Genomic DNA, 25,387 nt, shown 5'->3' with positions numbered 1-25,387 from the left:
CCCACCTTCATACCCACCTTGGTGTTTTGAATGGGATTCACTGGCAGTGTCCTTCACTAGTTATTCTCTCACCTTTCCAATTGACACTAGTTTGCTCACTTGGGCAATTCCAGGTCACAATTCCCAATGGGAGCCCACAGGACTCCATACTGTCTGCTGTCATCTTCAACCTTTACATGTAGGTGCTTGGTGTTCCACTCACAGATAATAGCATCAACAATAATCTATATGCCGATGATACACAATTCTACTTGAAAGTCTCCTCTACTTCAGACATCCAACTCCTCAAACACTTGTTGCACATCATCCAGACCTGGATATCCAGAGACTACCTGAAATCAACTTAACCAAGCACAATTTCTGTCATTTGAAAAGACCAACAAACAAAATTCAGTACAACTCTGGTGGCTCAAAGACGTGAACCTTGATGACTTTGAACCACAACTTTCACTGAATGCAAAGTCCCTTGTGTCACGACTCACGTGCTGCTTGCGCCTGGAATTTTCAGATCTAGTGGCGTGGGTCTTCAGTGTTCGGCTTTGGCCCAAAAAGGGGCGACTCTTTCTGGTAGCCACGGTGCTGTAGGCAATGGAGACGCCAAGAACAGACCGTGCCCTTCAGAAAATAGCGCCAGAGGGAAAAAAAAACTTTAAAAAAGGGAAAAAAAACTCCAAACAGAAAGATTCCTGAAAACAAGGACAAAAGAACAGGAATCAAAAAGAACAAAATTCAGGTAACACAGAAATGACGAAATCCAGAACCGAAAGGCAAGGAAATCAGGAGCGAAGACACTATCCGAACAGAAAGTGTTGCAGCGCAAAGACAAGAAGAAAACACATGCCTTAAATACCAAAAAACAGGAAGTGACCCACAGGAAGTAAAAGGACACCATCTTAGACAGGGAAAATTACATAGAACAGAATAGAGTAGGAACCATAGAGAATAGGGAACAAGGAATGCTGGGAAGAAAAAGGTAACCTGGGAAGGGGGAAAAGACATAAAGGAAGGTACAACAAAAAGACCCAAGAAAGAAGAAAAGAAAAAAGAAGGAGCAAGAACAGGTAAGAGGGGTCAGGAGTCCCCAAAAATGCGGTGAGGAAAAGCAGAGCGAGGCCCCATACCAATTCTGGGGCCTCGTAATGTGCAGGAAAGGCTGGGGGCGCGCCGCGTTTTTGAAACGCGCTGCGCGGCCCGAGCCGAACGCCCGGCTTGCGCCGAACACTCGGCTCGCGCCGCAGCACGCGGCGCGACAGTAGGTCCCCCTCCCGAAGGTCCAGGTTTGAGAGGAAATAAACGGTGAAAGCGTTGAATCAGAAGAGGTGCATGAACAGAAGATGCATCTTCCCAAGAGCATTCACTGAGAGGATAACCCTTCCAATGAATCAGATACTGAAGACGTTTGTGAAAAAGACGAGAGTCACAAATTTCCTGTACCTCATATTCAGGAACATCATCCACTAGTACAGGAGGAGGACAAGGGAACTGACGAGAGTAAGGGTCAGGTACATAAGGTTTGAGCTGGGAAACATGAAAGACTGGATGAATCTTCCATGTATGAGGCAAGTGAAGACGGACAGTGACAGGATTAATCAACTGAAGAATACGGAAAGGCCCGTAGTAGCGAGGTGTGAACTTGTTCTGAGAAAGACGGGAGGGTAAGAATTTGGATGAAAGCCAGACTTTATCTTGCAGGTGATAGTCTGGAGTGGTCCTACGTTTCTTGTCTGCTGCTTTCTTCATATATCTCTTGGTGTGTAACAAATTGGATCGAATTAGTCTATGGATTTGTAGAAGTCGTTTGGAGAGATAAGTAATAGCGGGCAGAGGAGAGGTGGACCGAGGAGAAGTAGGAAAAGAGGTACGATGAAAGCCATAAGAACAGAAAAAAGGAGTGACCTTGGAGGCACTATGGACAGTATTATTGTAGGAAAATTCAGCAATAGGGAGATAAGTGTTCCAGTTGCTTTGGGTAGAATTGCAAAAACAGCGAAGGTATTGCTCTAATCCTTGGTTCAGACGCTCAGTCTGTCCATTGGTCTGAGGATGGAACCCCGATGACAGGGCTCTATTGATATTAAGTGTTTTACAAAAATACCTCCAAAACCGGGAAATGTACTGAGGTCCTCTATCAGACATAATGGTATGTGGGAGTCCATGGGGTCGGAAGATATGATCGATAAATATCTGGCTTAGTTCTTGGGATGTAGGTAGCTTTTTCAGGGCAGTGAAGTGAGCCATCTTAGTAAAGGAATCCACAGTGACCATGATAACCCGGTTTCCTGCTGATGGTGGGAGTGAACACATGAAATCAGTAGAGATGGTGTGCCATGGAGCTGGCGGAAAAGGCAAAGGCTGTAGCAATCCTGCAGGTCTGGTACGGGGAATCTTGACTTGAGCACATATGGGGCAAGCCTGAACGTATCTTTCAACATCCAGCTTCCAGGTAGGCCACCAGAAAAATTGCGAAAGAAGTTCTTGTGTGGCCTTGATGCCTCTATGACCAGCAACCGGTGAATCATGGCACATTTGTAATGCTTTTTCTTTAACTCTGTTAGTAGGGAGGAATAACAGGTTCTGATAATAATAATAATATCCTTGTCTCTTACTTAATAAAGGTCTTAGTTTCTCTACTTCGTGGTCAGATAGGCTGGCGTATTCCAGTTGTACCTCCTCCAGAAAAGACTGAGCCACTCCAATGATCTTACTAGGTTCCAGTAGATACTGAGATGGGGAAGGAGTACAATCTGGATAACGGCGAGACAGAGCATCAGCCAGAATGTTTTGGGATCCAGGAATATAAGTGATGTAAAAATCATACTGACTGAAGAAAAAGGCCCAACGAGCCTGGCGACTATTCTGGCATACAAAATTTCGTAAACATTGTAGGTTACGGTGGTCTGTTCTCACCTCAAAAGGCTCCTTGGAACCCATCAGAAACTGTCTCCATTCTAGGAAGGCTGTTTTCAGAGCCAATAATTCCCTTTCAAGTACTGAGTAATGTTGTTCTGCGGTAGAGAGTATATGAGACAAATAGAAAACAGGATGTTCAAGACCATCATCCTCTTGTTGTTGAAGTAAGACAGCTCTGATGGCTCTTTCGGAAGCATCGGTGACAACAATAAATTGTTTGTTGGTATCTGGATGTCTTAAGATGGGGGCTTGAGTGAAAGCACTCTTTAAATCTTGAAAAGCTGTTTCAGCCGCCTTAGTCCAGACAAACCCTTTCGTTAAATTTTCCTTCTTTAAAGTGTGAGTTATGTGACTGGTCTGTTTCGCAAAGTCTAAGATGAACTGCCGATAAAAGTTTGCTAATCCTAGAAAACATTGTGTTTCTTTAATAGAGGAAGGAGAAGGCCAATCTAGAATAGCTTGTACTTTTTCTTGATCCATAGCTATGCCGGTGGGACTTAAATGATAGCCCAGATATTTGACTTCCGTTTTGTCGAACTCACACTTTTCTGGTTTGCAAAATAGTTGATGTGCCCGGAGTCTTTGAAGGACTTGTTTCACATGGGAAGAATGGAGTTCGGGATTTCTAGAATAAATAAGAATATCATCTAGGTAAATTACAACTGTCTGGTTCAGAAGGTCAGAAAACACTGAGTCCATAAATCTCTGGAAGATTGCGGGGGCATTAGCGAGACCAAAAGGCATAACCTTGTATTCAAAGTGACCAAATGGGGTCCTGAAAGCCGTCTTCCACTCGTCTCCTTCTTTAATGCGTAAAAGGTGGTAGGCTCCTCGTAGATCTAGTTTGGTAAAACGTTGAGCCCCTCTGACTGCTTCTAGAATATCCCTGATGAGAGGCAAAGGATAACGATCTTTAATAGTTATCTTATTCAGGCCTCGAAAATCCAGGCAAGGACGAAGATCCTTTGTCTTCTTGGGTACAAAAAAGAGAGGAGCCCCGGCTGGAGAAGACGATGGAACAATAAGACCACTCTGTACATTTTCTTCCAGATACTCTTTTAGAACTTCCTTTTCGGGTTCCGTGAGGGAATACATCCTCCCAAAAGGAATGATTGTGCCGGGTTCCAAAGGAATAGCACAATCGTAGTCTCGATGTGGAGGTAACACAGGTTTGGATGGTTTTTGGAACACATCTTGAAACTCCAAATAGTGTTCAGGGACTCCTTGGACAGTATTAATGGAATAACCGGTAGTACCTTCAGTAAATATGGATCTTTTCGGTGACCAATACTTGTCGGAAGCAAAACAGTTCTCATGACAAAATTGTGAAGACAAGGAAACAGTCCGGGTTACCCAATTCACATACGGATTATGTCTGATGAACCACGGAATTCCAAGAATGATGGTATGGTTGGGGGATGTTATGAGATCAAAGGAGATGTGTTCTTGATGGTTCCCGATCTGTAAACTTAACATCTGGGTTGTAGTATCAACTGGACCAGAGGATATCAAGGATCCATCCACTGTGTGCACTTGTTCAGGAATTTCTTTAGGTTGTGTAGGAACTTGTTGAGTAGCGGCCCACGTCTTATCCATGTAAATACCACTAGCACCACAATCTAGTAATGCCATAGTCTTTTCTTGACGGCCGTCAGGAAGTTGTAACATGACAGGTAATATGAACAAGGATGTTGTATTGTCATTAAAAGAGCTGATGGAAGGTATAGCCGATGATCCCGTCCCCTCCCTTCTTACAGAGGACGGGAAGTGGCGTTTCCCGATGGCCTGGGCGGACGTACAGGACAGGTACGAAGCATGTGACCAGCAGAACCACAGTACAGGCACAACCCTTTCTTACGTCTGTCTTCTCGCTCGCTAGCGGAGAGCGGGCCTCGAGTAGTATCCACCTGCATGGGTTCCCCTTCGATGTCTCTAGCAGGATGGCGAGGTTCCTCAGAACGATGCAGATAAGCTCGTGAAGTGCTTGGCTGGGAAGACCCTCTACTCCTTCTCTTCTCCGATCTCCGTTCCTGAAGACGGTACTAGATGGAAAGTGCTTGATCCATCAGGCCACGAAGATATTCCACTCTGGTGGAATGTACTAATTCATCTTTTATTTCTTCTTTGAGTCCTCTACGAAACAAAGTCACCAGAGTACGTTCCACCCAGGTGGTCTCTGCTGCTAGCTGACGAAAACGTGTTATATATTGAAGGACATCTTGTGAGCCTTGTTGGATGTCGCATAAGGCTTCTTCCGCAGAGGCCTCCAATCCTGGACGACTAAACATTTGTTTGAAGCGGTTCACGAAGGTGGAATAGTCCGACAATACTGGGTCGTTGGATGATACCATCGGGGTTGCCCAGGCCAAGGCAGGACCGGATAAAGCACTGATAAGATAACCCACCTTTGTCCTGTCATGGGAGAATTGAGTAGGTCGGAAGGCGAAGTACACCGTTAATGCATCAAGGAACTCACGTAGTTTGGTTGGTTCACCGGAGAAACGAGGGGTTGAAGCGGAGATAGTCAATACATCACTACTGCGAAAAGCCAAAGCCTGTCGTAACGCAGCATTTTCATTGCGTAGTTGTTGCAATTCCTGAGCTTGTTGCTGAATCGTTGTCAGAAGAGATTGATCAGGATCTGCCGCCGCCGCCACTGTGTCATCCATGGTGTTTGAGGACGTCGGAATGGTTTGGCGCTGCAATCTGTCACGACTCACGTGCTGCTTGTGCCTGGAATTTGCAGATCTAGTGGCGTGGGTCTTCAGTGTTCGGCTTTGGCCCAAAAAGGGGCGACTCTTTCTGGTAGCCACGGTGCTGTAGGCAATGGAGACGCCAAGAACAGACCGTGCCCTTCAGAAAATAGCGCCAGAGGGAAAAAAAACCTTTAAAAAAGGGGAAAAAAACCTCCAAACAGAAAGATTCCTGAAAACAAGGACAAAAGAACAGGAATCAAAAAGAACAAAATTCAGGTAACACAGAAATGACGAAATCCAGAACCGAAAGGCAAGGAAATCAGGAGCGAAGACACTATCCGAACAGAAAGTGTTGCAGCGCAAAGACAAGAAGAAAACACATCCCTTAAATACCAAAAAACAGGAAGTGACCCACAGGAAGTAAAAGGGCACCATCTTAGACAGGGAAAATTACATAGAACAGAATAGAGTAGGAACCATAGAGAATAGGGAACAAGGAATGCTGGGAAGAAAAAGGTAACCTGGGAAGGGGGAAAAGACATAAAGGAAGGTACAACAAAAAGACCCAAGAAAGAAGAAAAGAAAAAAGGAGCAAGAACAGGTAAGAGGGGTCAGGAGTCCCCAAAAATGCGGTAAGGAAAAGCAGAGCGAGGCCCCATGCCAATTGTGGGGCCTCGTAATGTGCAGGAAAGGCTGGGGGCGCGCCGCGTTTTGGAAACGCGCTGCGCGGCCCGAGCCGAACGCCCGGCTTGCGCCAAACACTCGGCTCGCGCCGCACCACGCGGCGCGACACCTTGGATTCACCCTGGACACCAACCTCACACTCAAAGAACACATTGCCAACAAACACAGCGATTACCTTTTACCAGTTCTTGTGTCTAAAGCAAGTCAAACCATTTCTTCCAGAAAACAAAATCAGAACTGCTAGTAAATCCCTCATTCTCTCGCATCGGAAAGGTGGCAATGTCGTACTCCATTACCAAGGCCTTCCAGGCTTCATATGGGCACCCCATGGGGCGTCCTTTCTTGAACAGCATGTCTCGCCTGAGGCCTAAAGAAATAGGATCACATCACCGCCATCCTAACGGAGCTCCATTGGCTTCTCTTGCCCAATGCACCATTTTTCAAAACCAGCTATCCTGATCAACACCCCCACTTAACCTGCAGGCAAGCTCACCATATCTAGTGGCTCTCAGCAGGCCACAGCCAGACCACCATTAGGCTAAAGACCAATACATGTAAACAAGAAAAAACAAGACAGCAGATATTTTCCCTCAATTCACCCAGGATATGGAACAACATCTTTCTATCCATTAGGACCGCTCCAACGCTGCTCCAATTTAGAAAAGAGCTGAAGACTCACCTCTTTAAAGTATACTACATCACAGTGCATTAACCTTACACAACGCAGCTTCCTCTCCTGTTACACATTGAATTTATGCTTGCCTTTGAACATATAGAGTGCTCTGCTGCCTTTTGACTTGGTTTGAGCTTTAGAAATGCCATCTACATACATGTACTCCAGATAAGAGGAGGGGGACTCTATCGCCTCACCGGCTTTAGGAAGTACAACTGCTTGGGAAGAGTAAAGTTTTGCATGTGCCAATGAATTGGAGGGGGCAAGAAGTATTGGGATGACAGTTGGGTCATTTGATTCAAATATTGTTGGATAGAGGAGGAAAGGACGCGGTCAGGTCACATAGCCTAAGGTTGACCATAAGGGCTTGTAATGGGATTAAGCACTAAGAGGCCCTAATGCTCATGGGGATCGTCAAGTAATTCCAGTTATCAAGGGTGGAAAGGAAAAATGTCTCATCATTCATAACGATGAATTACACTTACCCATTGGTTGCATGACTTTACCATGCGTGCCTGCGCCTCACATGCTTCTTCCACACAGCCTCCACCATGCAAGCCTTTACCACGCATGATAAGTATAAGGGCCACTTGTTACTGCCCAACTTTCATGTCAGTAGCAAGTTCGAGTGTGGAGATTTTTACCGTGTTATTTATGGTGTTCCATTTGATCCTCTCTGCCTGGATTTCCAGATTCCCCGTGCTGCTGTAGTATCCCACAGACACAAAGGTGTCTGCCCTGCTGCGGTCCCAGTCCCAGAAGACGATGTCAAAGCCAGTGTCAGAATCCCCATATTTATCAAAACTGATGGTTCGATTAAGCAGGGAAAAGTTAACATTTTTCAGTGTCTGCGTCATCTGGTTTGGGGGAAGACAAGAAAGGGTTACTTAAGTCAGAAACACTCAAACCAAGGTGTTTTGTAGAAATAATTGAGCCTGTTAACACTGTTAATGGTGGAGAAAATGTGGGATAAATTACCTGCAAATTCTGTTACTCCACTACTCAGATCTGAGGTGAGTGCACCTCAAAAGACACTACCCAGAATATTCTTCCTTCAGAATAGCAGGGGTACAGGGAGTGACATTGAGGAACGTTGCCACCTCTCCAGAATTGTACTGGCCTGGTTTGGTATTTTGATCATAAAGTAGGTACAAAATTAGGAAAATAGCAAAATCTGGTATTTATCCCCGCAAAATAAAAACTGAAAATAACAAATACAAGACAAAAATCAAATTCAAGTATGGCAGAGCTGTTTAGGTTATTTCTGAAAGATTTTTAAAACAAGCAGTGAGAGAATTACCATGTTAAGGAAGCATTGGCAATACCAATAGGTCTGACTGTCATATGAAACATTTATGAGAACACAGGCAAATTCTGTTTAGGTGTATTGCATCCACAATTTCTGTGTTTCACCATAATGCCTTTCCTATTGGCTTTCCCACTGCTGGGAAAAAGTAGCAAAAGAGGACTGCGTTCCCCATAGGCTGCATATAGAAGATAAAAAATTGAATGTGACAAACAGCGTGACAATTGAGGCCCGTATTTATGCTATTTTTGCGCCGCCTTTGCGACGTTTTTTGACGCAAAAACGGCGCAAACTTGCAAAATGCCATTGTATTTTGTAGGTTTGCGCCGTTTTGCGTCAAAAAGCGGCGCAAATGCGGCGCTAAAAAAAGTATAAATACGGGCCTGAATGTTCTTTTCAGGTGTAAAATAGTCCCTTGTACATTCCAGTGCATCACACCCTGGAAGGTTGAATACCCCAATCAGCCAATAAAATGAGATGATATAATAATACTTTCCTGGATTCACCCAGAGTCCAATCTATGTATATTTTAAAGAATTAGTGAGGATACATATTATAGGTAGCTGTGGTGCCAAACCATACATAAAAAGACCACTGAGGATTTTGCAATAATATGTGGCCTTTTACCAACTCTTGTCCCTTCCAGAATATCACAGCTCAAACAGATGGCTGGTATTTCTTTCTGAGAAAGATGGCACCGCTAGACATCACTCTCCTCTTTATCATCATTCACATCACTTACTTGGTCATGTGTTCTATCTTTTGTTCCTAGCAGCCTCCTATTTGCAAACGAGAGGCATTGAGAATGGCAAAATGTAGAAGCTACAGAAAGTAAAGAGGATTTCTATATTCCTGTTGACCTTCTGTTCTTGCTGCTGCATGAGACTACGGCTAGTAACAATAGTGCTGGGGTATCAACTGGCAAGCCGTGGATTGCAACTGCTCCCTCTAGTTACCCCTAATTGATCACCATGTTCAAACATTTGACAATATGTATTTTTTTTAAACATAAATCTTACTCAAGTCCCCTCTGTTGCAAGATTTAGAGAGGTCGCTTTGAAAGGGCTGTACCCATAATACTTTATGTCTAATTACCTTACCTAATTACCAAAGTTGTTGCAGAAACCCATGGTGAGAGGGGGAAGTAAACATCAGGTTAAGGAAGAGAGAATTGAAGTAATGGAGACCACCATGTTTATTCTGCCAATTACCTCCCTTTCCTTATTTTAGGGGTATGCCATGGTGGAATATCATTGTTGAGCAACAATCAGGATGCCAGGGTTTGTTGAGGGGTTAAGGAGTGAGGGATGTATCTGTGCACGGATTGGTGGTCCATGACCTGAGATGTGATGAGCACTTGACACCTTTATGAACGGTAAAGGGTATGGAGGGTGTATAGGTTCTGCCCATAGGCTAGCCTGCATTTGAATGGTGGAGACGAGGTGCTGATTGAACGGCGCAATATTCTCATTAATGGGGATCACTGCCCGACCAATATATGCGAATACTGTCAAGAGCAGAGGGGAAGGGGGGTTGGTTGAGAAACTGTTTGTTAAATTAAAAAATAAATTAAGGCCCTAATTATGACCCTGGCAGTCTTGAGACTGCCAGGGTAGCGGTGGCGGTTTGACTGCCACCAATGCGGCAGTCGGGCCTCCACATTACGACTGTGGCGAATGCGCCACAGTTGGACCGCCAGCACTGCCACGTTTCTGCCAGCCCACAACCTGGCAGTGCCGGCAGTCTCAATCTGCCAGGGCAGCACTGCTTGGGATTATGACCCCTCTCTTTGGTGTTGTTTACATGGCCATGTAAATGCTGGCAGAGACAGGGTGCAGGGGGCTCCATGGGTGCCCCAGCACTGCCCATGCACTTGGAATGGGCAGTGCAGGGGCCCTCATAGCCAGCCCTGTCGTGCTTTTCACTGTCTGCTTTGCAGACAGTGAAAAGCGCGACAGGTGTTGGTGCACCCTACGCACCACAACATTGCCGCTGTCTCAATTATGAGCCGGCGTCAATGTTGTGAGCTGTTTCCTGCTGGGCCAGCGGGTGGAAACTTAGTTTCCGCCCGCTGACCCAGCAGGAAACTCTTTATGGGGACCACCGGTAAGGGACTGCACTGGCGGTCGGCCTTTTCTGCCTGCCAAACTCATAATTAGGGCCTAAGTGACATGAAGATTGTGCACATAATGTGTTGTATGTTATTGTAAACTCCAATAAAGATTATATTGAAAAATTTGGAATGTCATTGATTGTCATTGATGCAATCTCCATTCATCCATGAACCCTAAAGACCCATCACCACCTCTAAACTCCACCAATTCCTGTTACCTAAAACAAAAAAAACCTGACCACCCCTAAATTCCACCCATCCCTGAAACCTAAAAGCTTCTTTCTACTCCTCTACTCTGCCCATTCCTGGCCCCTAAAAACTCCTCATCAACTTTAAACATTACCCACCCTTGAACCCAAAAATCACTTACTAGTCCTAAACTCCACCCAGGTTTAATGATTTTTCCTTAAAACTAGCTACCCTTTAAAATGCTTTATCTACTGTGTGGTTTATTTCAATTTTCTTTCAATTGTCTTTCTTCAAAATTGCTTTTCCATGATTTGGTTTCCTCCAATGTTGTTTCTTAGTTTTAATGTTTCCAATAATTCACATACATTACCTCTGTGTAACCTGAAGTGGCCCAGGTTTGCATAAAATTACTGATGCCAACCCATCATCAATACCCAGCAGTTCTGAGTTCTGATAGGTAATTAATGGGACGCAGACACAAAATGTCCAAAATAACATGACCTGGTCCCCACTGTTGCTACATTTGATTCCATAAACAGAAAAAACATACCTTTTTCAAGTTCCATCCCAGGGCAAGGGAAAAAGATTTGTGCAATTCAGCACTGAAGAAAGGGAGACCTATATGCAAAAGCACATTTTATTCTTTTTACTTTTGTTCCTGCACGGTCAAAAATATTTCTCCGTGGAGAATGATTGACTCAAAAGAAAAGTCTGAGGTTCTGCCACTTATTATTTTCACAAATTAAGCACCGAGGGAGTCTACCTTTCTGGGGATCAAATGTGTACCTTATACGTCACACATAAAACTAAATAAAATCACAGTGACCAACTAAACAATATTACAGGCCTTTGTGATATTTCACCTGTGCTGTGTCAACGTATTTATAGATACCTTAAAATTAATTGTACATATTCACAGGTACCTGTCAGGGAAAGGCTATTTCATAGGCAACTTGACGATCATTCACAAGTGTGTGTATTGGTAATGGATAGACCAATTCCCAAACCACATTAACTTATATAAACATAATGCCTACTTAGTGACCTGATCATGGTATCAAACACCAGAACTGGCAGTGTACACTGAAAATTCCACTTCCTTATGGCCAGACATTGATTTGACTTTGTTTAAGTATTCATCATGTGACATCAAACTTCAGCTTGCTCCCTTCTGAACTTGATTGTTGTTGTTTATTACCTGCCTTGAAGGCATATCCTAGCTCATCCCTATTCTCACACATTGATGTGCAGTTGCATAAGACCACCTGCATTCTGAAGCATGCACTACTTTTCCCTAAAAGAAAGATGCAGGTTAATTTGGTAGCATACCTGCCAAGGATAGATTGTTCGGTTGATGCAGAGGTTTTGTGTGCATCCAAGAGCCTTATGTAGTGCATGAGCAACAGCATAGACAGCTGAGTACACATTGAAGCACACCCTGCTCTCTCGGGGTCCCAGGATGTCTTCTACTGTTGCGTTCAGGCAGCCGCTGCAGTCCTGATTGCAGTTCCCATAGGCTTGCGCCACAGCCCCTGACTCATAATTCCTCACCAAGTGCTTTAGATATTCATTGAAGCCCGGGATCTCCACATGCTCTATGGCAATGCCAAAAAACACACCCAACCTCCTGATGCTTGGGATGTCATAGATGCTTTTGGCCACGGACCAGGTCTCTGTGGCTATCCAGATCTTCTGAGTCAGGTTGTTGTGGACTATGAACTCGAAAAAATCCACAGCTATGATATCCAAGCCAAACACAACAATTACATTGACATTGGTGTTAGTAATGTTATTGATGACCTGCTTTATTGTCTGTTCCCATTCTTTCTCGCGCCCGTTCTCTTTCTTGGGGATTATTTCCTGGTAAGCCACGCAGAAACCCGCTTCAGCTGCTGAGTCACACAACTCCTGCACCCCCTCCTGCCCATAGTCATCGGCTGTACCCAGCACAGCAATCCAAGTCCACTTGAATCTCTTAAGAATGCTCCGGATCGCTTCTTGCTGCTTTGCAATGCTAGGGATGGTCTGGAAGCAGGAGGGAAGGTCCAGCCCACTCAGGGCTTTGTTGGTGGCATAGTAATTGATCTAGAAGGAAAAAAATAAGTCCTTATTAAAAATGTTGATGAAAGACCAACTTGAGACATTGTAAATCCTTAGATCACCATGCAAACTATTACCAGCTCGTGCTATTCTGTAAAATCTTATCCTAAAATCATATAAACACACCAACCAACCAAAGAAGTGGGGAATAGCCATCAGGCAAATTCTCACAAATGGGCATGTAGTATGAAGAAAATACAAATAGAAATACAATCTGAAGTACCACCTCCATAGAACAAAATCCCTTTGTTGATACAGAAATTGTAAAACTGAAAGTTAACCCGTCTAAATGAGAGAAACAAAATTATTTTCTTCTATTATTTGTATTTTTGTGGGTATTTCTCTTGGGATTTGCCAGTGTCAGTGTAATGACAGTTCTCGCACCTTGTGGTTTTGGTGCAACATAGAGTGTGATAAACATTCTTGAGGACTGTAGTCTGTACCGGGAAACTATAAATAATATACTTTGTACAACCATTTGTCTTGGTTGACAGCAAAGATGTTTGCAAAATGTTTTCGAACCAGTGCTTTGAAATGTTTATAGAGTAAGCACTAGTAAACACAGCGGAGTATCGGTTTCTCACTACATCCTATTGGCTATTTGGTATATAATTTGGTGTTTTCTGATGTATTCGGAAGTCCTTTAATTGGAATGCCATAAGGGACTATTTTACATGTGATAACTATATGCAATTATCACTTTATCTGTCATATTGAATTGTTTCTCTCCCATATGCATTCAGTACCAAAAATAATGCTATTGTGTTACTTTTTCCCCAGCACTAGTAAACTCCAAGGAGCAGTCTTTAATGTACTAAGCAATATTTGTGCACATTAACGCCAGATTTACTGGCTTTTTCAATGCTTGTTTATCTTTGTGCGTGGGCCTTATAATCAGTCCGTATTTTTTTACAGTGTGTGTTTTATGTGCATTCATGGTAGGCATCTACTAATATGCAATAAATGTATTGTGGGTACTTGAGCTATGAAGGAAGCATTTGAAACCTTTATTTGGAACTCATAAATCCCGCAATACTAATAGTACTATTTTAATGGGGTTAGGAGTGAAGATAATTTTTTATGTGAAATGCCAGTAAATTATAATGAACTGGGCCGGCCGAAAGAAAATGAATAAAAGCAAGGGAGATAATATTTTGGGAATTGTTTAACACTGTGTATAACGAGTGAAATATTTATTTCCTTTGAGGATGCCGTTTTCATTTTATGGATGTTTACAGATTATGGAAGAGACAGTTACACATTTTTGCTTTAATATATGTATTTATCTATACAGATTGTGATGTAACATATGAATTTATATAGTACAAACGGAGAAATGAATGACTCCATAGACCGAGGTTGTGTGCGTTACTTTCACTCCCCCATGGAGTTAAGCGGGGGAGGGCTTTGTCACCCCAGGAGCCGTCTGTGCAAGAATTATGAGTGGTGTCTCATCACCCCCTGCCCCATGTGGTCTTCTCCAAGGGATGGGCGGGAATCGCCCAATTAGAAAGTCAGTTTGAAGATCGAGCAAGCGAGTTTTGACCTGTTGCAAGTATTGTGGGCTTTTAACAACACCCAACTCACGCCCATCACTTTTATCTGTTCGTGGGCTTGTCTTTCAAAAATCGTTTATCATCATTGGTAAAAGCTTTACGTTTGTCCTGCCTTGGGGAGTTTTTGTTACTGCCTTGCAGACTGACCCTGTTACATGAATAATTGCACAATTGCCTATATGTTTGACTGTGAGCGAACTTCTTTTTACTTTTGTGTCTCTCTTTTGTGCCCCCATGCTCACGGTGGCCATGGCTCTTTGAATCAGCTCCCTTATGCTTACTATTTTACTTTTCATTTTCAATTTATGTGGCAAGAAAAGTCCAATTAGGAATTTACAACGCCAATAGCTGTAACTTCAGCATATGCCAGACTCATTGCATTGCAAATGCTTGTTTATTTATCCGGACTAATGACAGCCGGGTCTCCTGCCCTCGCATATTTTGGATGATAAGGAAGAGCCTGGGAAGCTGAAAACTCCCCCAACCCCCTTTCAAACTCATAATAAAGCAATTACCGTTCACCACCATCAAACAAAACACATCAGCAAAGTCAGAGAAGCCTTCATCCTTTGGGTAGCATGCTTAAAGTGTTCCAGTGGTTGCAGGTTGGTCCTGCCTGCACGTAATTTAAAGCACTGAGACTCACTTAGCATTATATTGAAAACAAACCTGTGCTCAGCCAATAGGTCTCACTTTTGTGACGTACTTGGCATTTCAACGTTTTTGACATGTTCTAAAGCATTATCGATGCTGTGCAGCATGGTTAAATCAAAAATTTTAAAAACACTTCTGCACGGTGCACTAGGCACGCACGCACCTACAAAATGATGCAGCTGCTTTTTTTTCTTTTTGTAGTTACCAATCGTAGTTACCAATCTGAGTCGGGAGAATACAACACAGAAAAGCACACGGGTGAGCACAAAAGGTAAAGCGCGGAGAGAAGCATACAGGGACTGGTAGCAGCATTTCTTTTAATATACTCAAGCGGAGAACTGACTGAATCCATATTTAGGAACTCTGTTTGACTCATAACTCGCAGCACAGCCTTTGGTTCCCTATTATCACACTTACTGCATACACTCACACGCCACAAGTCAGATTGGATTTAAAAAGCATAGGGGCATATGTACGTACCATTTTACCTGTCTCAAACGGTCCGATTCGCAGAATCAGACCATTTGCGACAGGAAAATATTTTTTGGGGTATGTACAGAGCCTATTTTGCGATTCGTTAATCTATTTACCGAATCGCAAAATACATTTGTGAGTCGCAGTTAGGAAGGGGCGTTCCCTTCCTAATTGCAAGTCACAGCGTGATGTAGCATTGTTTTGTGACAATGAATGCGGTCCCGAAACAATTGCAGTTAGCACCTGTTTCAAACTGTTGCTAATCTATTCGCAAACGGTTTTGTGAATGACCCAGGGACCACTGCCTGCTCTGAAAAATTGAAAAGAAAACTTTTCATTTTTGTTTTTTAAAGGCATCTTGCTTTCCTTTAAGGAAAACGGGCTGCAATAAAAAAAAAAATGCTTTATTTAAAAGCAGTCACATACATAGTGGTCTGCTGTCTCCAGCAGGCCACCATCCCTGTGAGGGCGGCCATTCCCAATGGGGTCGCAAATTGCGACCTTCCTCATAAATATTCATGAGGTAGGTCATTTGCGACCCCCTTGGGAATCGCAAACAGTGTAAAGTACACTGTTGTACATCCAGCTTTGCGATGCGCACTTTGCGAGTCGCAAAACCGGATCATTGTACATGTGGCCCTTAGATCCTACAACCCCTGGGAACATTAAAAAAATATAAACGAAGTTGACATAGAATATGCCCATCCACTTGCGGTCACCATTTTCACACATATTACATGCTATCCATGCCACACAAAACAACGTAAAATCTATTTTTGCCAAATATTTGCGGACAACAAAGAAAACCTACTGATCACAAGTACAAACATACATAGACTCATTTTAAAAACTTCAAAGAAATACTATTACGTTAGTGTGCATTAAGTTCTAAAAATGAACTAAGTAATGCTACATAATCTTCACTAAACATCTGTGGGAACAAAAAAAGATGATTTAGTCTAAACCAATTTAGCAAATTCAAAGATATGAAAAATATTAAATTCCCTGAAAAAACACAATTTAAAAGGGGTGACAGCTGTGCCAATTATGTCTCCACCATAAAAAATAAAAATAATGAAATTCACAAGTTATGATACTACCCAAACCTAATTTCCCATCCTACTAGCTTAAGATGGGAAAGTTCTGGAATCGTGGAAGTTACATATTTGTAGTTATGTGACGATTTAGTTCAACCACTGCACAATCATGTGGGCCAAACTGTAGAGAGAACAAGCAGGATCAGGAGGCAGGGGTCATTCATGTCACTGATCAAGAGGGAATCACCTACCGCCTGAAAGGTAGCACTCCCTGGGCAGCAGCATTGTTTGAAGTTGGATAGGTAGTCCTGTAGGACGTTGTTCTTGATGATCCGGGTTTGGAGTTGCAGGGAGACTGTGTACGTGATTTTTTGAATGAATGAATGGTGGTTGATCAACCACCCTTTACATGTTTTTTTAAGTATCTGCGTGTTATCAAGGTTATTTAGCCATTGTGCGTTATTAGGATCCTCACAGTTAAGGCTTTTCACAGCAGGTTATTGCTTGGCTCTAATTCTCCATTTCAATTTGGCTTTGAAGGAGTGAGAGATTTGGAAGTGTTATGTCACTTCAATAAGTGCCTTTGCTACTACTTAAGAAATATATGTCCAAGAACGAAGTGAATTCCATGCACTCTGCCTATTGCTTCAATTACACAAATCTTTTGTGACTTTATGAGCTGTGGCTTGGCACTAAGGCTTCAACCACATAAAGTAACTCTAGGAACCTGCAGCCACCAGTATGTATTTACATTTATTTATAGTTTTAGCAGACTTGTTTGATTGAGGTGGTTTATTTCAAATATTTGAACTGTTTTGAGATGATCTGATCATTGTTGTAGATTTTATTAACAGGCAAATCTCGCCCTATAGCACATACTGCTGAGTCACCTTTGACATCAGTGGCACTCAGTTACATTCAAATATTAATTATAAGGATAAATACATGCCTGCATGAGCTGGATTGATCCATTTTGTGTGTCTCAATTTTTTTCTGGTATTGTAACTTTAGGAACCTCGTTCTGTCCCAGGAATTGTGCTTCATTGGGAAACCAGCAGGTAAGGTTGGTGTGATGAATGTATCACTGATTATATTTCTGGGTCGTGTTTGGTGTGTACTAGGTATCCACAGCTGCTTTACGTACACCTACTGCTGATTTCACAGTTTAATCAGTAGCAGAATTGCCTTTTAAGTGGATTTCGCCACTCTGATGAGCTAATGTGTGCTATACATCTACAAACAAAAGCAGTCTTTTGAAGGCGACTGTCTGTACAAAGAGCTGCATTGCTCTTTACTTTTACACGTGTCTTTGTAATCATTGCATTCCCAATTTGACAAGTCTACGTTGTTAACATTGTAACTCTGTAGATAAATAATGAGTCAAAAACAATGAATGTGGTAAAAATGTGGTACATTGTAGCTCTGTCACAAATAATATGCCAAAACCAACTAATTTAGTAACTGATGAATTTGCTTTTGGTAAAGCTAAAAAAACGACATTTAATTCTTCAATCAGCACTGTCAATCTCCAATGGCTTTAAATGTATCCTACATACTTTAAACTCAGTAGAATATAGTATTTCAGCGTTGCATGTTGATATAGGAGAATGTTCTCCGTTGCCCATGCCAGGTCATGTTCAATGTGAATTTCTTGGCTAGTCGTCCCTTACACCTTTCCAATTGTGTAAACCCCTTGAATTTTGGATGCTAACCTTTGTTGCTGCTTCTAAAGTCGCCTTTTGGAACACCATTATAATCTTTTTCCCTGACCTGTGGGTCATTCTTTAATTATTGCTGTTTGCAGAGCAGAGGCCATTCTCAATCAGACCAAAGAGCATCTATATAGTCAAGTACAAATGTCATTTAAAGGCAATTGTTGTAGACTGCCCTTCATTATACACAGTGTTTGTGAATCTAGCCTGACTCGTAACTATCCTAATTATCACACTGCCTTTTTTGTCATGTGTCAGCAAATATGTAGATGGCACTTCAATTTCCCTTGATATCTGAATGTGTTCTTCCTTCAAACCTTAACGTGTGAATGGGGAAGTACTTCGTAATACAATGGGTTTACTCTTTACGCATAAAGCGGGAGATTGACTAGGGCAAAAGTACAAAATCCAATCAATTCCTGTACTTTTTAAGGGCATTTGGTGGCTCCAGAGTTTACTATCGCTAGGAGACTGGTGCAAGTCCTTTCCGCTCCCTTCACAATTCACATACTAGGAAGATGACATTTAGAAAACAAATTTTGAACTTTTCTAAAGTTCAATTTCTAATTTGCATTTGCGAGGATAGCAACTGTTCTGCCTATTGTTCGAAAATGCTATTCTAATTCATCATGTAGAATGTGTATCTCATCCAAGTAAGAAATTACACTTAAGTCTTCCCATAACAGCGCCGTAATATGGTCTGAGAAGCTTTGTGCTCTATTTTATACCTCTGTAGTAATTAAGTGAATCCATATTGTGTCCTTCTGAATGCTAATGCAGTTAAGTAATATGGGTTAAAAGCGACACCTTGAGTGCAAAATCCATTTGTCATGTGCACTGCTTTCATTTTTTTGCAAATGGTTTGTGTCATTCAGTACTGTGGAAATTTTGGAACTGCATGCATTTTACAAAGCTAATTTAAGTTCAGATAGTCTAAACCAAATCTCTAATATCTATCTGATATTTAAATCATAAAAAATCAGGGTGTTCGTAGTAAATGGGGATGGCATTATTAATATATATTTTAGTTAATCTAGAAATTGTTTAAGGCACCATTAGGTCATAGCCTACAAGACAGCGCAGCTGCCTGGTTTGCTAAAGACATCTTGTTTGGTCGTAGCCTACCGGACAGCACAGCTGTCTGGTATGCCAAACACATCCTGGGGACTCAGAACACTGATCAGGAATGCATTCTGCTCATTGCTCTCCATTGGCTTTGTGGTCTGTAACACACAGTTTCTGAGTTCCTATTTGCTGGCTCTATATGCTTTATGCTGTCCTGCTTGAGTATGCCCCTCTCATCCTCTCATTCACCATTGTTGTCTGTATTTTTCCACAAACTCGCTTTCTGTAAAATCTTGTTCTTATCTTGTCACCTTTGCTGTGCATTCAAAGACAAAGATCAAATGTCAGGCTCTCTCTTCCAGGGAGTGTGGTGTTTATTTTTCTCTGACTTCTCTGACTTCAAAGTGAGAGAATATATGTGACAATCCTGCAGACTACCCATTTAAGATGAGAAGGGATGTTGTTGTTTTTCTAGCACACTACAAAAAAATGAACAGTGCTGATGTTTCAGAATATATCAGAATTGGTACAAATGAACACTTTTTGTAATTCTGAAGTGTGGTGGAGACAAATATTTGAATAGAATCAAAACACAAATACACTAGGTGATGGCATTTGCACACATTATCGTTTGTGTGCAGTGACTGATCATTTAAATTGAAATGTGTTTCTGTAATGAAAGTGTGCTACCACACCATACGTACTCCACACAATGCCACTCCAATACATACCCTTCCACTCTAGGCCATGCCACTCTATTCTACAAGGCTCTTCTCCACTCAATGACATTCCGCTCCACTGTACGCCCCATCACTCTAAGACACTCTGCGACACGCCATGCCACTCGACTCCATGCCACTCCAATCTACACCACCCACCCCACCACAGAACACGCCACTCCACTCTACGCCCCTCTACTGTTCTCTCCTGCTCCAATCTACCAAACTCTACTCTAGCCCACTCCACTTCAATGTACCCCAATCAACCCCAACCCACTACACATTGCTTCAATCTACCCCAATCTATTACATTCCAAACTACCCCACTCCACTAAACCCAGTCTGCCCCTCTCCACTCCACTCTACCCCACTCCACTCCAATCTAACCCATTCCAACTGACCTACCCAAATCCACCCCACATCACTCCAATCTACCTCACTTCTGTCTACCCCACTTTAACCCAGTCTACACCAATCCACTCCACTATGACCCAGTGTACCCCAATCCACTACAATCTACCTCAATCCACTCTACACCACTCCAGTCTACCCTAATCTGCACCACTTCACTCCAATCTACCCAATCCATTCAATCTAACCCAATAACCCCACCCAACTCTAATGTACCCCACTCCACCCTAATCTACTGCACTCCACTAAAACCTACCCCACTCTGCTCCTATCCAGCCCGGTTTACCCCACGCCACTCCAATCCATCCAACTCCAATGTAACCTAATCCCCCCCACTCCAATTTACCCCAATCCAACACACTCCACTCCAATCTACCTGAATACACTTCATTCTACCCCACTCCAATCAACTCCACTCCACTCCAATCTACCTCTGTGCAATTTACTCCAATCCATTCCAATTTACCCCACTCGACTCAAAACTCCACTGCAATCTATCCAACTCCTCTGTACTCTATTCCACCCCACTCCACTCCAATCCAGCTCACGCCAAACTACCATACGCCACTCAAATCTACTACATGCCACTCCAGTCTAATCCACTCCACCCCACTCCAATCTACCCCACCCCAATTTACCCTACTCCAATCTACCCCTGCCCAATCTACTTCACCCCAAACTACTCCTATCTACTCCACTCCTATTTCACTCCACTTTACCCCACTCCACCCAACCCCACTACTGTCTACTCCACCCCACCCCACCCCACTCTACCCCACACCAATCCACACCACTCCACTCCACTCCAATCTACCCCACTTCAATTATCCCTCTTCAATCTACCCTGCTCTAATCTACCCCACTGCAATCTACCACATTCCAATTTACACTTCTATAATTCACACAATCTACCCCACTCTACCCCACCCTAATCTACCCAGCTGCACTCAACTCCAGTCTACCCCACTCCACTGCATTCCCCAATCTATCTCACTCCAGTCTATCCAACTCCACACCACTCTGCCCACTCCACTCTACCCCAATATATCCCACTCTAGTCTTCCCACTCCAATCTACCAAACCTATCCCACTCCACACAACCCCAATCTACCACACTCCATTCCACTCTACCCAATTTACCCCACTCCAATCCACCCAATCTGCCCCACTCCACTCTTGCCCAATCTACCCCAATCCACCCCCTCTAATCTAGCACATGCTACTGAAATCAACCCCACTCCAGTCTAATCTATGAGACCCCACTTCACCACAGACTACCCAACACCAATCCACCCCATCCAATCCATGACTGTATCCAACCCCACTCCAACCTACTCATCTCCAATCTACCCCACTTCTATCTCACTCCAATGTACCCCACTCCACCCTAATCTATCCCACTCCACACCATTCTATCCCACTCCAATCTACCCCACTGAACTGCAATCCAATCTGCTGCAGTCAAATCTATTGTACTCCACTCCATTCTACCTAAATCCACTGCACTTCACTCTTCCCCAATCTACTCCACTCCAGTTCAATTTACCCCAATATATCTCACTTCACTCTATCCTGATCTACCCTACTCCAATCTTCCCCACTCTACTCAACCCCACCTCGCTCAACCCCACCCCAATCTACCCCTCTCCACTCTAATCTGCCCCACTACAAACTACCACACCCCAATCATCCCTCTTCAATCTACCCTACTCCAATCCAATCTACCCTACCCTACTCTAATTCACCCAATCTACCCCACTCCACCATAATCTATTCCACTGCTCTCCACGCTTCCCCAATCTATCTCACTCCAATCCAATTTTGATTCCACTCCAATCTATCCAGTTTCACTCCACACCACTCCAATCTACCCCACTCCACTCTACACCAATCTACCCCATGTACCACACTCATTCTACTTTACCCAAACTACCCCACTCCACTTCACTCCATACTACCACATTCCACTCAAATATACTCCACTCCAGTACAATCTTACCCACTTCACCCAAATCCACCCCACTCTACCCCACTCCAATCTACCCTACCCCACTCCACCCCAAACTACGCTACTCCAATCTACCCCTCCAATCAGCTCCACTCCACTCTACCGCAATCTATTTGACTCCAATCTACTGCACTCCAGTCTACCCCACTTTAACCCAATCTACCCCACCCCATCCCAATCTACCCCACACCACAGTATGCAACTACACTCCAACCTAGTCCACTGCAATCTATTTCACTCCACTCCAATCTACTGCAATTTGCCCCACTCCTATCTATTGCACTCCAGTATACCCTACTCCACCCTAATCTCCCCACTCCACTCCATTCTACCCCACTCCAATCTACCATACTTCAATCTACTCAACTCCAGTCTACCCCACTCTAATCTCCCCAATCCACTGTGCTCCACCCTTCCCCAATTTACTTCACTTCACTCCAATCTACATCAATATATTCCAATTCGATCTACCCCACTCCACTCCAATCTACCCAACTCTAATTTACCCAACTCTAATATACCCCATTCTACTCCACCCAATCTACCCGGCTCCACCTCAATCTACCCTACTCCTTCCCAATCTACCCCACTCCAATCTACCATGCTAATCTACCTAACTCCCCCACTTCAATCTACCCCAATCCACCCCACTCCAATCTACCCCACTCTACCCCCGCTCCACTCTATCCCAAACCACCCTACTGCACTCTACCCTGTCTATCCCACTCCAACCCACCCCACCCCAATCCACTCCACGCCACTAACTTTTAGCCATGCTGGACAGCAGCCACACTGGCAACATGACTAAAACACAATCGCATAAGCAAGAGCTATTGGCTTGGTCAATGCTTGTTTTGCTTCTAATATTGTCAGATAGTTTCTTTGAGTCTGTGGTTCATATTGTATAGGAATAACATATACATTATGTTTTTTATTCCAGCCCACGTGGTTCTTACAAAATACTGAAGCCATTTGTCCCACCCATTTATTTGCAAGCTGGGCCTTAAGTGGCTGGGGCACTAATGCAGGAAATTATCCCATTATAATATCATCTCTGAACGATGGGTCAGTTACAAATTGTGGGTTTGTCAATCCTCCTCAGCTAGTACTATAGTATAGAAAGTTGGGAACCCAAAAATCATTGGGATCATTCACTCAATATATCTCCATTCCAAATTTGGGTTTAGTAAATCAAATGCGGTTTGATTAGGCTAGCTATGGTTTTAACGACGTCGGGTAGGGGATTGAGGAGGTAATTTGTTATTACCGAGTTGTGACTCCGTGCTTCATTGTGAAATGTCATCTGTCATGATGTTCTCAATAGTTTTGTTTGCAATAACAAGATTTTTTTTAAAACATATGGTTTAATTAAATGCCTATCTGCTATTTCACCCTTGAAATAGACATTAATCTCCTCCTTGTACAGGAGGAGTTTGAGCTTCAAGCCAGTTATTGTAATTTCCCACTGTCTTTAGTTGCTGTTAACCACTCACTATTCTTCCAAAGGACCCTCTTTATATGAGGTATCCTACTTCCTTGCAGCAGCTACTTTCTTCTTTTGGAAGAATTGTTTTTGCTCTGAAACGTTTCTGTCCCCTCTCATTTGTTGACACACTGCTCCATTTTCAGGTTCCTGATTTGTATGTGCACTCTTATGCAGATCAGCTTTCCGATCCCCACATTCTCGCAAAATGTGAATGAAGCTCATCAGGGGACTGATATCGCTCTGGAACACTGATATCTAATGTAGTTCGGAAAGTATATCCTCTGCTTTCCTTATCTCTACAGTTAAAATAGTGTATCTCCTGAAATGTGTTTTGCTTGATTTGACGAGAAGACTGCATGCAGAGTCGAGCTGTCTGGGTTAAACAAAATCTCCCTGGTCATTGACCTGCCTACATTTCTATTCTTGTCTTTGTAAGGTGTGTTTGATCTCAATGAACTCTTAGAACTACCCTAGTGAGGAGTATTTCGTTTTGAAGGATAGTGGTTTCAAAGATGTTTTGGTGTGAATACGTGTTTTCACAGCACTGGTGTAAACGTTTAGGAGTGTATTGGCATCTGTATTTGGCTGGTGTGTGCTGAAGAGTGTAAAGGGAAAGTCTTTGGAGAAATAAACTTTGTCTTTCTCATTTGTACTCGCCTACATGTCTGGATATGACATGAAGGAGTGATAGGGAGATGATAGTGGGGAGATATCTGTTAGTTGTATTGGATTGCGGAAGACGACATTATGATGCAATTAAGGGTGTTGCCTTTGCAGTGGGTAGGTTCACTGATATGTAGTTTGATGGTGAGGAGGAGTGTATCAAGGGGATCTTTCATTTTCAGGGTATGTGAGCTACTGTGGGATTGATGCCACTGAGGAATGTGGAGTGGATATGCTAAACTGAAGTTTGAGTTTTTTTCTGTGGGATCCTTTTCAGATCCATGAACTCTGTAGACCATGTTGGCTGCCTGGAAGGAAGAGAGTGGAAAGTGGCAGGTGAAGATCTCGAATGATGTGAGGGTTGCTGGGTAGCCTAGAGTGAAAGGCCAGGTAGACTTAAGGATGACAGTGAATCTACCACCTATCTTGTATATGCGTGATAAACCTTGGATATTGTAGCCTGGGTGGGTCAGAATGTCTAAGATTTGGCTGGATGCTGGTCTAAGCCATGTCTCTCTGATGAAGAGCGCATGCAGGTGGATTTGTGTGATGATTTCAGCTATATCAAATTCATGAAGAAATGCACAGCCTGCGATGATGAGCTGCAGGGTGTGTTGTTTTGAAGGTGTGTCCATTCTTCTAGGGAGAGGGATGGGAATTAGGTTCTGGTTGGGTGGTGTGTATTTGTCTGATTGTGTGAGTGTATGGGGTGGGGTGGGCTGTCTTGTGCGTGAAGTGCATGGTTCTGATGGCATATCTGGAAAGTTGAAGTTCCCATGCTTGGAATTCCTGCACCCAACAACCCCACACAGCAAATGTTTTTGTCTCCCTTCGCCTCGGCAGAGGGAGGGTGCTCTGGGACGAAGGAATGTGAAGAGGGCTGGCTTCTGATTGAGCACTGCAGTTAAGGGGGTTACAGTTAAGTTACGAG

General features: G+C 43.2%; 1 protein-coding gene across 1 annotated transcript in view; it reads right to left on the bottom strand.

Annotated features, from left to right (window-relative positions):
• Positions 1-25,387, bottom strand: part of LOC138302157 (taste receptor type 1 member 2-like) — a 54,475-nt gene that overhangs the window by 13,485 nt on the left and 15,603 nt on the right. Inside the window, exons 2-3 of the mRNA XM_069242514.1 lie at positions 11,901-12,656; positions 7,608-7,820 (exon numbers count right to left, since the gene is read on the bottom strand). Of these exons, the coding sequence (XP_069098615.1) occupies positions 7,608-7,820; positions 11,901-12,656 (969 nt within the window). The remainder of the gene's footprint in view (positions 1-7,607; positions 7,821-11,900; positions 12,657-25,387) is intronic.

This window comes from Pleurodeles waltl, chromosome 6 (genome assembly GCF_031143425.1).
Source record: "Pleurodeles waltl isolate 20211129_DDA chromosome 6, aPleWal1.hap1.20221129, whole genome shotgun sequence".
NCBI classification, from domain to species: Eukaryota; Metazoa; Chordata; class Amphibia; order Caudata; family Salamandridae; genus Pleurodeles; species Pleurodeles waltl.
This window is presented reverse-complemented; position numbering and strand designations above follow the sequence as displayed.